The 14260-nt window shown below is 44.5% G+C and overlaps 1 protein-coding gene across 1 annotated transcript; it reads left to right on the top strand.

The window, feature by feature from the left end:
- Positions 1-365: 365 nt before the first annotated feature.
- On the top strand, positions 366-2216 carry LOC122435685 (MLV-related proviral Env polyprotein-like). The gene is given in 2 exon segments (XM_043459812.1): positions 366-1864; positions 1866-2216. Coding segments are annotated over 2 exon segments (1821 nt in total). The 5' UTR covers positions 366-394.
- Positions 2217-14260: the final 12044 nt, after the last annotated feature.

Genomic DNA, 14260 nt, shown 5'->3' with positions numbered 1-14260 from the left:
GTAGCCCCGGCCTAGGCCCCTCCTCCCAATCACTCCTACCGCTCCACCCTCACGGGGCCGACCAAACTGACCATCACCCGAACCCCTCTGTCGTCAATCCCAAAATAATTGGGGGACCACATCCCGATATCCGATGCTGACCTGGCATTACCCGCTGTGGCTGCTAACAATCACAGCTCTGGCCATACTTTTTGCCATTGGATTAGCGGCCACGGCCCCCCGCGATTGGTCCTCCACTCTTCGACTGTCCCTGGCCCTCACATACCTAGCCATCTGCTTCCTACTCCTGAGGTGTTATTCCCTTGGGACACCCTGACCTGGTTACCAGCTCCAACCCCACGAGACCCACGGGGCTGGTTGTCCGCCACACCCCCTTCACCCCAACCTCAGAACAATGCGGGACTCTCTACTCTGGGTTACTCTGGGGGTACTGGGGGTCCTGGAAAAAGGGGGGCACACCTACCAAAACCCCCACCAGCCTTTTCAAGTCACATGGATCTTAAAAAATGGAGAGACCTACGAAGAGCTAAACCGGACCACAGCCACCCAACCGAAAGATAAGTGGTGGCCGGACTTATATTTTAACCTTACAAAATTAATCGAACAATCAGGATACTCCAAGTGTAGGGTCAGGTCTCTCGGGTTTTATGCCTGCCCGGGACATCAGCGAGAAAACATAAAAACCTGTGGGGGAATGGTGAGCCGCTACTGTAAATCCTGGGGCTGTGTCACTTCCAATGATGGGTATCGGAAGTGGTCGGTGACCAGGCCAGACCTGATCAATATGTCCTTCACGGGTCCTCTTCCAAAATCAGATTGGCAGGGACGACCCTCCAACCCAGGGCAATGCAGCGACCAGATCCGACTATCATTCACACAGCAGGGACGGACTGAAAATAGATGGATTTCCGGGCTGTCCTGGGGGGTAGTGATATATGATACCTACGGTACGGGAAGCAATAGTGCAACATTGTATGTTCAGCAAGTCCTACAACCCGCCCAGACCCATGTTATGGGGCCCAACCAGATTATTACACCCCCCCGCCCCTCACCACAAGGGACAAATGCCGCAAATGTTGTGACCTCGCCTACCCCTACCCCCTCTCTTCAGCTAACCCAGACAGACCCACCAGAAACCCAAGAACCCCTGTGGGCCTTGATCAAAGAAACCTACGGGGCCCTTAACCACTCCAATCCTAATGCGACTCAATCCTGCTGGCTTTGCTACACCTCACACCCACCTTACTACGAGGCCGTGGGTTTAAATGCCACCTACAACTTATCCACTCTCTCTAACCCACCACAGTGCTCTTGGGGAGACCGCAAGGTGGGCCTTACCATGAAACAAGTATGGGGTTCGGGGACCTGCTTAGGCACGGTTCCTACAGATAAACAAACCCTGTGCGCCCAGACTGACAATGACACCAACTTCACCGATAAGACCTACGTCATTCCCGAAATCGGGGGGTGGTGGATATGCTCACGGACTGGGCTGACGCCCTGTCTCCATTTGGCTGTCTTCGACCAGAGCAGAGAATTCTGTGTCATGGTAGTAGTAGTACCCAAGATTACATACCACCCAGAGGAGGTCCTCTACAACTTTTGGGACCAAGATACCCCAGCTCCCAGACATAAGAGGGAGCCCGTTACAGCTATTACTCTAGCAACACTGTTCGCCCTGGGGGCGGCCGGAACGGGCACGGGCATTGCTTCCCTGACTACACAACATCAGGGCCTAATCACCCTGAGAGTCGCCATTGATGAAGACATTGCACGAATAGAAAAGTCTATGATGGCCTTGGAAAAATCCCTAACCTCTTTGTCAGAAGTGGTGTTACAGAACAGACGAGGCCTAGACCTGATTTTTTTTACAACAAGGGGGCCTCTGTGCAGCCCTCAAAGAAGAGTGTTGCTTTTACGCAGACCATACAGGGGTAGTGAGAGAGTCCATGGCCAAAGTAAGAGAAGGACTAGAGCGCAGAAAGAGGGAACGGGAAGCCCAGCAAGGTTGGTTCGAATCATGGTTCCAAAACTCCCCCTGGCTGACCACCCTGCTCTCGACCTTAATGGGACCACTCATAATCCTCTTGTTGCTCTTAACTTTTGGGCCCTGTCTCTTAAATAAGCTCTTGGCCTTTGTCAAACAGCGGCTCAACACGGTTCAGCTGATGGTATTGCGACAGCAGTACCAAGGGCTTCCAACGGACACTCTGTGACAAAATTAACGGCAGATGCTCCCTGTCATCCCGGCCACACCCTACCCCTCGCCGCCCCCGTTCAGCAGGAAGAAGCCAGAGAGAACCGGCGCCCCTTGTCCTATAACTAAAAGGCCGGGATGAAAGGTTGGGGCATGCCCCCGGGAAAGTGCTGCAAGGCAAATTCCGGAGGCTGGCTAAACTTCCAGGGGCTGGCCCCCTGCAGCCTGGTCCAATCAGGTACCAACACAGAGCCCTCGGACACTGACCACCGCTGTAGCCCGCGCTTTCTTCCTTATATGAAAAGACCTGGCCTGGACGCCCTGCCCGGACTATAAAACCCCTCCCCACCCCTCATACCTTGCAGACTCCCTTTGTCTCCTCACTCACCAGCCCCCTGGGAGTTCTGCCCGAGAGCGAGAGCGACGCTTAATAAAAGGCCTTTACCACCGGTCCTTAGAGGCGGCCTTTTCTTTCTCCCGCGGCGTTTTCTAACAGTAAAGTACATGGAAACACACACATCTATTGAAAAACTAAATTAACTCTTAGTAGTGACAAGGAGAATGCAAGTGGGTGGGCAGGAGTATGGTTCCCTCACTAGGCTCCCACCTCCAATTCATTACTCTACCATCTTCAGACTGCAAAGAATTATGCAAATACACACCGAGCAATTGCTCTGTGACAAATACAGTGCTGTCTTCTTTAGGGGATCCTGATAGGTGAGTAGTACTTAAGAGGAAGGCCTGTAGAGCCAGATCATGTTTGAATCCTAGCCTCAATATTTACTAGTTTGAATAAGTTACTAAACTTCTTAAAGCCTCAGCCAGTGAACATGTTACTTTACATGGGAGAAGGGACATGGCATATGCGATTAAGATAAAGATATTAAGAAATGAGGAGTTTGTCCTGGATTATCTGGGTGGGCTGCATGTAATTCTGTAGGTCTCTCTTTTCTTAAGTATAATTGATATGCAGTATCATATTAGTTTCAGAAATGTACATCACAGTGATTCAAGAATCTGTATACATGTTTAAATGGTCACCATGATAAGTCTCATTGCCATCTGTCACCATACAGAGTGATTATGATATTTGACAATATTCCCTATAATATATATTATATCCCCATGACTTCTTTCTTTTATAAATGGAAGTCTGTGCCTCATAATCCCTTTCATCTATTTTACCCCAACACCCTAGCCCCTACCTTCTGGCTACCACCAGTTTGCTCTCTCTATCTGTGTGTCTGTTTCAGGTTTGCTGTGTTTGTTCCTTTGTTTTGTTTTTCAGATCCACATATAAGTGAGGACACATGATATTTGTCTTTCTCTGACTTATTTCACTTAGCTTAACACCCTTTAAATCCACCCATGGTAGAGCAACATCTATTGTGTATACATCTGTACTGTGTGTACCACATCTACTTTATCCATTCATCTATTGAAGGATACCTTGATTGCTTTCATGTCTTGGCTAGGGTAAAAAAAAAATTGCTGCATAGGAGTGAAGATGTCTTTTTGAATTAGTGTTTTCATTTTCTTTGGGTAATTACTCAGAAGTTGCTGGATCATATGGTAGTTCTATTTTTAACTTTCTGAGGAACTTCTGAAAAACTACTGTTTTTCATAGTGGCTGCACCAATTTACATTCCTACCAATAGTGCACAAGGGTGGTACACTTTTCTCCACATCTTTGCAACACTTATTTATTGTCTTTTTGATAATAGCCACCCTAACAAGTGTGAGGTGCTATCTCATTGTGGTTTTCATTTACATTTCCCACATGATTTTTGTTGTTGAACATGTTTTCATGTGTCTGTTGGCCATCTGTATGTCATCGTTGGAAAAAAGTTTATTACGGTCCTCTGCTCAGTTTTTAATCAGATGGTTTCTTTTTCGAATGTTTTGTGTGAGTTCTTTATATACTTTTTATATCCACCCTTTATTTTGCTTAACATTTCCAAGTGTCTTATCCTGAGTAGTTTACCTTTTTGTTTTGTTGATGGTTTCCTTCTCTGTGCAGAAATTTTTTAGAATGACACAGTCCTATTTGCTTATTTTTGGTTTTTTTGCCCTTGCTGGAAGAGAGTAATCCCCCCAAATATTGCTAAGGCCAATGTCAAAGAGCATGTTTTCATCCATGGATTTTATGGTTTCAGGTCTTACACTCAAGTTTTTAATCAATTTTGAATTTATTTTTTACATGGTGTGAAAAAGTGGTCCGTTTCATTCTTTTGCATGTGGCTGCCCAGTTTTCCCAACACAATTTATTGATTGAAGAGATTGACTTTTCCTCACTGAATATTCTTGCCTCCATTGTCATAAATTAATTGAGCGTGTAATTGTGGGTTCATTTCTGGGTTCTCTGTTGCATTCCATTGATCTGTTTTTGTGCCAGTACTGTTCTGTTTTTTTAATCACTGTATCTTTGTAGTAAAGTCTGAAGTCAAAGAGCATGAATCCTCTAGCCCTGTTCTTCTTTCTCAAAGTTTCCATACAAATTTTAAAACTGTTTGTTCTCCTTCTGTGACAAATGCCATTGATATTTTGATGGGCATTGTAAGGTATAGTTCGGGCCGAGGCAGAAAAGGAAAGACAATTCAGGCGAGGAGGGGCGACAGTCGGCCTAACGACCAGGCTGAGCGCCGAGAGGGATCAGGGAGGCTCCATATTTATAGGGAGGTTTGTGGAAGCGATAAGGGAAATGTTAATCAGGCAGGATGTTTTGGGTATTCTTTAGTTGAGACGGCATTTGTAGTTGGTCAGGGGGTGCTAAGTCTTCTGGGCAGGTGTAGGGGGTGGAAGGTTTCTGGACAGGGGGTGATAAGTCCCAGATAGATGCAACCTGCCTGGAGGATCATGGCGGGACCTAAAGTTTTGTTTTGTTTTCTCCAAAGTTAGATGATTCAGCAAGGGCCTTTGAGCCTGTTGTTTTCTTTTCTAGGCCCAAAGACTCCTTCAGGCATTGCCTTGAACCTGTAAATTGCTTTCATTGACTTTTTTTGGCCATGGCTGTTTTGGGTGATCTGGTGGGCAAGGCTGGTCCCCACATGACTTGCTATGAGACCAGTTGCAACTGCTGTGAGGTGCCAGTACAGTGCAGCTTCCAAGTAGAGTGTGACAGAAGGCACCTTGGAGGGCCCGACTGGGGTGGGCAGGCTGAGCAGAGTGGATTCTCAGGTGAACAGCAGGGCAGGCTGCATGGAGAGTGACTGCATTTGCCAGTGCCAGGCCAGCTAGGTGAAACAAGAGTTAAAAGCAAAGCTGCTGCTTCTGCTGCTGCTGAGTCACTTCAGTCGTGTCTGACTCTGTGCAACCCCATAGATGTCAGCCCACTAGGCTCCCCCGTCCCTGGGATTCTCCAGGCAAGAACACCGGAGTGGGTTGCCATTTCCTTCTCCAATGCAGGAAAGTGAAAAGTGAAAGTGAAGTCGCTCAGTCGTGTCCAACTCTTAGCGACCCCATGGACTGCAGCCTACCAGGCTCCTCCGTCAGTGGGATTTTCCAGGCAAGAGCAAAGCAACCCTCCCCACCCACCCCCCCACCAAAAAAAAAAAAAAAGCCTGCCAGTGCTTTCATCCTTGGAGAAAGTTCCAACAGGTCCCCAAACTCCAAACATAGGTGCTAAATTAGTCAATGAATCTCTTTTTCATATGACCCAGGTGCTTTTCAAGCTGTGGCATCTACACTGAGACTGAGTTTGTGTGTAAGCCCTTCCAGAGCAGAGCTTTGGGGTCTCACAGCCCTTGGACTCTCCCAGAAGTAAGCCCCATTGTTTTCCAAATTCAGGTGTTATGCAGGCTCATCTTCCAGGCCCACAGTGTCGGGTAGCCCAGCTTGGGCTCAGATTCTTCACTCCTCAGGGGTACATCTGTGGTTGTTGCCACATTACAGGTGTGGGTTCTGACTAGACCGCATCTTTGCCCCTCTTGTCTGGCATTAACTTTATATCCTTAGTTGTGGAAAATCTATTCTATTAGTGTTGAGGTCATCCTCAGACATAGTTGTTCTATATGTACTCTAGTTGTAGTTTGGGGTGTCTGTGGAAGGAAGTGGGACTCTGCCATCTTTGATCTGAACTCCCATGCATGTGTGCATGCATGCTAAGTCACTTCAGTCGTGTACAACTCTTTTCGACCCTATGGACTGTAACGCGCCAGGCTCCTCTGTCCATGGGATTCTCCAGGCAAGAATACTGGAATGGGTTACCATGCCCTCCTCCAGGGGATCTTCCTGACCCAGGAATCAAACCTGTGTCTCTTACATCCCCTACACTGGCAGGCGGGTTCTTTAACCACTAGTACCACCTGGGAAGCCCACCTGGACTCCCATAGGTCCTTAGAAATGAAGAGTCTTTCCCAACTTTGCTCAGAGAGAAAATCAGAGCTCTAAGAACTTGGTCCAGCATTGCTTTGTTAAAAACATTTTATTGGAGCATTCTTGCTTTAGAAGGTTGTGTTCATTTCAGGTGTATGGCAATCACCATTGCTTGCTTTAAAGATTAAGGAATAAATAAATAAATAAATAAAGATTAAGGAAGTGTTGCAGGGAGGAGGCCAGTTCTGACTCCATGTTGGAACTGTTTCTTTGACTTGCTTTTCATTGCTTTTGTTATTATAATCATACAGAATGGTTTGCCTCAGGGAATCCTACCCCTCTGCCTGACTGTTAAACTAAAGTGCCTTTGTTCAGAACCCTGTCCACAGGAAGGAAGAAATTAACACATCCTCTGCCTGAGGTTTGCCATTCTAGGAGATGTTTGCAAGAGTAATGGCCTTTTTACTTTGCTTCCTCAACTCCCCTCATCTCTAATCTTAAAAAAAAAAAAAAAAAAACCGGCATCCAGACCCCAATAAGATGATTATTTTGAGGCACTAGCCTCCCATCTTCTTGGTCTGCAGGCTCCTGATTAAAGTCATTTTCCTTGCCTCAACACCTCATCTCTTGGATTCAATGGCCTGTCTTGCAGCCAATAGAGTGAACTTGAACTCGGTAACAGAAGGAGCCCACAAGCCAAGGAATGTGTGTGATCTTGAAGGCAAATCTGGTCTTTCTTCCCAGAAACTTAATTAAACCTCAGAGTTTTGGGTGAAGTAGGAAAGAATAGTCTTATTGCTTTGCCAGGCAAAGGGGGGCCACAGTGGGCTAAGGCCCTCAAAACTGTGTGTCTCAGCCCTGGGAGTTTTAAGTCTTATAGTCTAGAGGGAGGATTGCTGATAAGGATCAAGCTGCTTACAGGGCCTGAATTCCTTCAATCCAGAGTTCATCTGGCATCAGGAAAACTGTGACCTTTGGAATGAGGAGTAGATAACATCAAGTAGATAACATCTTCCTTTTGGTGGGAGTTTTTGAACTGCAAATCCCTGGTGGCTCAGATGGTAAAGCATCTGTCTACAATGCGGGAGACCCAGGCTCAATCCCTGGGTGGGAAAGATCTCCTGGAGAAGGAAATGGCAACCCACTCCAGTACTCTTGCCTGGAAAATCCCATGGATGGAGGAGTCTGGTGGGCTACAGTCCATGGGGTCACAAAGAGTCGGACTCGGCTAAGCAACTTCACTCACTTCACTTTGTCCTGCAAAAGAGCTAAAAGATATTGTTATGTGTCCCGCTTGAGAGGGATCCAGAACCCTACCCCCAAGGCTGCACTATTGTTTCTTGAATGTTCCTTTCTTATCTATGCATCTCCTCCCTTCCCTAATTAGCAACTGTTTGAACCTGCCCTTTGAGGCTCAGGGAAGGGGACAAAGAAAGGTTTTTGTGCCCAGGAGCCCCACAGAGTAAAAGGGGATGACAGAGGATGAGATGGTTGGGTGGTATCACCAACTCGATGGGCATGAGTTTGAGCAAGCTCTGGGAGCTGGTGATGCACAAGGAAGCATGGCGTGCTGCAGTCCATGGGGTCACAAAGAGTTGGAGGTCGGACACGACAGAGCAAGTGACTGAACTGAACTGAAATTTGGGACTCAGGGAAAGAGACAAAGAAAGGTTTCTGTGCCCAGGAGCCCCACAGGGTCCTGCTAGGTTTCAAACTCTAGAAACTAGGAAAGACAAGGAGGTGAATTTTCCCCTAGATCCTTTAGAAAGGAACATAGCCTTGTCAACACTTTGATTTAAGCCCAGGGAGACACGTTTCAGACTTTTGACCTCCAGAACTGTAAGCTAATACATTTGTGTTTCATTTTGAAGGGTTTTTTTCCCCTTTTATTTTTTTTTCCACCTTCCCTTCCCTCCTTTTTTCCCCTTTTAATTGTAGTAATTTGTTATAGTAGCAACAGGAAACAGTACTCATGAGGTTGTTGTTTAGATTAAGTAAGTGATTATATGTAAAATACCTGGAATGATACTTGACACAGTATGTATCATTTAGGGGTCAATTATATGATTATTATCCTAAAAAGAAAAGTTAACTACTGGGGAAAGAATGGGAAATGATTATGAGAACAACTAATGATAACATATCAAACAGGATTAAGACTTGCATTAAAATTCCACAGAGGATAGAAAGTAGGAACCATTGAGTTACAAAGAAGACACTGAAAGAAAACTTAAGACAACCTAAGACAGAGTGGAACTTGGTCAGATATAGGGGAGAGGACTCAAGCCAAGTAGGCAGCAGAGTCAACACGTGAATGCAGAACAGCCAGGAATCGCTGTGCCTTCCCTCTCATTCCCCACAACTTGGGAATGTTCTGTCACATCCTGTGAAGAATTATGTAGAAATGAGAAGATACTCCACAGGCAGCATCATAGTGCTGAAATTCAGTGCTGTTCCAGGGACAGTTGAAACCCTGTGCTTGATTTCTCCCGGACTCTGTCCCCGACACATTTTCCCTTTGCTAATTTGATCTGTGCACTTTCACTATAATAAACCATAACACTCTTTGAAAAGTGGTTCAGTGGTAAAGAATCCGTCTGCCAATGCAGGAGACATAAGAGACACAAGTTCGATCCCTGGGTCAGGAATATCCCCTGGAAGAGGACATGGAAACTCACCCCAGTATTCTTGCCTGTAGAATCCCATGGACAGAGGAGCCTGGCGGGCTACAGTCCATGGGGGTCACAAAGAGTCAAACATGACTGAAGTAACCTAGCACACACATGAGCAAAGCAGCCTCTGAGTTCTATGAGTCATTCTAGTGATGGAATTATTATACCAGAAGATGTTTTGGGGAAATTCCAACAGAATTTTGAGTGCTTTCGAGTTAAAATTATAAATAGGAAAGAAAAAAGTTGGCCTTGTTATTGACATAGATGCTGAAATGAACATTATACACTGAAAAACAAGTGGTTTTATTCAGGCTAATCTGAGGACACTTCATGATGTCTGTTGCCCATTGATGAAATGCCTGGATTTAGCAGATGAGGCTCAGAGGGCCTGTGTCCCTTTCCTCCCTCACCACGTACATTTCTGCATAAACATCATAGCTTTCTAGCAAGTGGGATATCATTCTCCAGTTCCTGGGATATAAGAAGGTAGCAAAATTCTTGGTGTTCTATCAGAGAAGTGATGCTTGGAGGTAAACTGACTCCACAGAGGCTAGGACAATGAAGTGTATACTAATAGCAACTTCACTTTTATTATATATTTATTATATTTAGCCATGCATGTTACCTGACTAAATTTCTGCCAGTGTTATTAGCTAAGAACTTAGCTCCTCAGACTTGATCACTGAGATAAATTGCCATGACAAGTAGTACTACATGGCTTGAAGTAAACCTCTAGTCTCTAAATTTTATATAATGCCTAGGTCATTATGTTCTGTTACTGAAATGTACATAAATGATTTCAAGTATAGCCTTATCCATTTTTAACTAAACTACAATCTGAACAATACTTAAAAACTTCACATTAAAGAAACAAAATAAAACAATAAATATGTGTATATCACCACTGTGTCAATGAAAATCATTTCATGAGACTTTTCAGAAAACATTTAGATCTTAGATCAGTGATCATTCTCTAATAGTCCACACTAACCTGAGACTCTTTTCTCTCCAGTGCAGGCAGTTTTCATCACATCCCCCTGGTCTGAAATCCTTAATGGTTCCTATTTCCCATCCTGTCAGACTCAATTCAGTTCAGTTCAGTCGCTCAGCCGTGTCCGACTCTTTGCGACCCCATGAATTGCAGCACGCCAGGCCTCCCTGTCCATCACCAACTCCCGGAGTTTACTCAAACTCATGTCCATTGAGTCGGTGATGCCATCCAGCCATCTCATCCTCTGTCGCCCCCTCCTCCTCCTGCCCCCAATCCCTCCAAGCATCAGGGTCTTTTCCAATGAGTCAACTCTTCCCATGAGGTGGCCAAAGTACTGGAGTTTCAGCTTCAGCATCAGTCCTTCCAATGAACACCCAGGACTGATCTCCTTCAGGATGGACTGGTTGGATCTCCTTGCAGTCCAACGGACTCTCAAGAGTCTTTTCCAACACCATAGTTCAAAAGCATCAATTTTTCTGTGCTCAGCTTTCTTCACAGTCCAACTCTCACATCCGTACATGACCACTGGAAAAACCATAGCCTTGACCAGATGGACATTTGTTGGCAAAGCAATGTCTCTGCTTTTTAATATGCTCTCTAGGTTGGTCATAATTTTCCTTCCAAGGAGTAAGCATCTTTTAATTTCATGGCTGCAGTCACCATCTGCAGTGATTTTGGAGCCCAAAAAAATAAAGTCTAACACTGTTTCCACTGTCTCCCCATCTATTTACCATGAGGTGATGGGACCAGATGCCATGATCTTAGTTTTCTGAATGTTAAGCTTTAAGCCAACTTTTTCACTCTCCTCTTTCATTTTCATCAAGAGGCTTTTCAGTTCCTCTTCACTCTCTGCCATAAGGGTGGTGTCATCTGCATATCTGAGGTTATTGATATTCCTCCCGGCAATCTTGATTTCAGCTTGTGCTTCTTCCAGCCCAATTACCCATCCACAAATTTCAAGATTCTCACTAACCAGACCCCATGCTATGCAGGCAATAACATCTCTCTTCTAACTCTCTCTGTTCTATGTATTTCACTTGAATCAGCTCAGGTTTCTTACTGTCCATTTAAGAAGTCATATTTATTTTGACTTCTAGACCTTTGCTTGAGCTTCTTTTGTCACCCTTTGCCACCCTTAGAACACTTTGGTGTTCTAAATCAAACCTGTCATTCAAAGTTTAGTTCATGGTTTATACCATGCATGAAAACTCTCAATGCTCCATTCCTTGATGCCTTTCCTTTGCTTAGAAACGACCTCAACATAATTTGTTCATTCCTGCCTCTGGGTTTTTGCACATTCTATTTCCTCTTATTCCACTAATCCCCCATGTCTCCTCTGTCTAGTATTGAAATCGGCAAACTCCTAAACAACCATGCCAATCTTAGGAAGCTCTTTACAGTATGACCAGTTGGGAGCTTTAGTCAAGAATTTGAACTCTCTTATTATGCTTGTGCAAAGATCAGCTTGTGGTCTTCATATGCTGCCTGGAGATAATCCTGTGATTTCAGATGCTTGTGCTTCCAGGATCTCAGAAAAGCTTTGATTATCACCAGATCTGAGTCTCTCCTCAGGTGACGCTGCAAACATGGCTATGCTTCCTCAGGTCACTTTTATTCAGGCAGCTCAGGAGGAGCTGATGTTACCTCACCTAATCACCTCCTAAATTATTTATAACTGTGTCTTACTACTTTTACAAGGTACTGTCAACCCTGTGTTTTTACTCCTCCTTAACACAGGACCTGTTCATAAAGACGCGACCCCTTAGATGTAAATGTCCTGTGCCCAGCCTCCGATTCTGGCCTATGACACTCTGAAACTACACAACGTTCCTTCCTCCCTGAATGGGTCCAGCACTCAGTTGGCAAACCAGAGTTTAAAGGATCAAACTCCTCAGACTGAGGACCTAGTTCTGTAACTATTGGAGGTAGGGGGAGAAGTGCATAAATAAATAAAGTCTTTTAGTTCCTTCCAGCTCAGGAATGGTCTCCCAAGGGATTACTTTCAAAGCTTCCTGAGCCAGGGTTCTTGCTTGCTTCCAAGAGTGAGTTAGCTCACCACCTATGCCTATCAGGCACAAGATCAGACACCATAGCCCATTTGACCTGCCTGAGAGTAAGGATAAGGAAACTCAAGGGACTTTCACAAGCTCACACAGCTTGTGAATCTGGGAGTTGAGATTTGCAGGGGACCTCTGGGTCCATGCTTTTTACCCCTGTGCTGTGCTCCTAAACTGCAAGTCATCTGTGGGTAAAATGAGGCAATGAGACCAGACACAGTATAGGGTTCTATCCACCTCTAATGAGTCATGATTCTGGTCAAAAGACAAAGTCAAAGAAAACAGATGCTCTGCCACTCTTTTCTAGCTTGTTTCTGAATGACTCAAATTACTTGCAAGTGGTGTAATTGAATAAAGCAGAAAGGATATTTCTAGGGATGTAGATTTGTAGGCCTACCATCCAAAATGCAGACAGACATCAGTCAGTTATGTTTATTTGTGTACCTACCAAGTCAATACTTTCACCTTTCTCTACATGCTGTATCAATCCTCCTAGCAATGTATTGAACTTTCTAACACAAATCCTCACATTTCCTAAGGCCACTTACCATCACTGGCTGTCACTCATCCTTCCTAGGCTGTGTATGTCTGCACCCAGCAGCTGGAAGTCCAACTTCCAAAAAGAAGCCTGGAGTTGTCTGCTTTGTAATTAATCTACCTGATCTACAGCCCTCACAGTAGCAGCTCCTACAAAGAACATAATTGGAATACTCCTTCCAAGTTAATAGATCTGCCTACCACCAAGAAAGCATGAGTTCCTGTTAAAACAACAGGCATTGGCTATCAGGCATCCTCTCCCAGCCCTGTATATTACTAGACATTTCAGATGTAAACCTTTGCACTAGGCAGAAGCCTGGGTGGGCCAGTTTGTTCCTGGTTTACCCTGTAAACAGCACATCTAACAGTAACCTCACACTACATACACATTTGAAACAACTCATTCCAATGCCTCCAAAATTTCACTCACAGAAGCTTCCATCCACTGCTTTTCATTAAGACATATATATGCTCATCTGTCTGCCCCACCCCTGTTCCATCATCCTGTGAATATTGGTTTTCTCCCTCTGCTGCATTCTGTACATATGCAGTGATTCAGTTAATGTCCTGGTTTTCAACTTTCTCTTGGTCCTGACGTTGATGTCAGTCATCCTTTCCCCAATATCTGGAGCAAAGCTTCAGACCCAAGCTTGGTCTCCTCTCACTTTGCACCTCTGCCTTCCAGTGGTCCCAATCAGCCCTCACCTCTAAGACTGAAGATGTTCCACATTCTTTCCCATAACTCTAAAATATCTCACACAGCAAATGTATCTCAGACCAGCAGCATTTGTAGCACATATGTGCTCAATGATGTGTTAGATCTAGTCAACAACACCTCCCATATGAAATCCCCTCTTCTTTTCCATCTTCCTATGCAGTACTTAGGCCAGTGATCTTCAAACATCAGGCCATAGTATTAATTGCTCAATAAATGTTAGCTAGCATCATTTTTACTAAGCCATTCATTGAGTTCAATAACTTAAACTTTGGTGACTATAAGTAGATAATTGAAAGATTTTGTTTAATGAGGCACAGAGACATTAGGTAACCTTCCTAAGGGCATTCCAGCTGCAGAGCTGAAATTTGAATCCAAGTCTGAGTGATAATAAAACTCATGTTCTCTACCACTCTGCTAGTTTCTCGTCATTAATGTCTAAACACAAAGCAAATAATGAAGTCTCAACCTTAGATATGATCATGTGTTTATGAGATTACACAATGAGTCAATATAAAAAAACACTGGCTATGTGTCATAGATACACAGTTGAGTTTGAAATGGCCACTTTTAGATTGAGTCATTCACTATTTTATCAAATACATCCTAGAAAGACAAATCAATATGTTTCAGCTATAAAAAATCATAAAGAAATACTGATGCCTGAAATAAGTGTCACAGTTTGCATTATGGAGCTAGATAGTGCCTCACTTGCCCTCAGAAACTTTATCATTAAAAAATGACAGGAAACATAGTGATAGCTCCTGAAGCCACTCT

Source organism: Cervus canadensis, chromosome X (genome assembly GCF_019320065.1).
Source record: "Cervus canadensis isolate Bull #8, Minnesota chromosome X, ASM1932006v1, whole genome shotgun sequence".
Lineage (NCBI taxonomy): Eukaryota > Metazoa > Chordata > Mammalia > Artiodactyla > Cervidae > Cervus > Cervus canadensis.
Note: the sequence above shows the minus strand (reverse complement) of the source record. Positions and strands in the feature narration are given on the sequence as shown.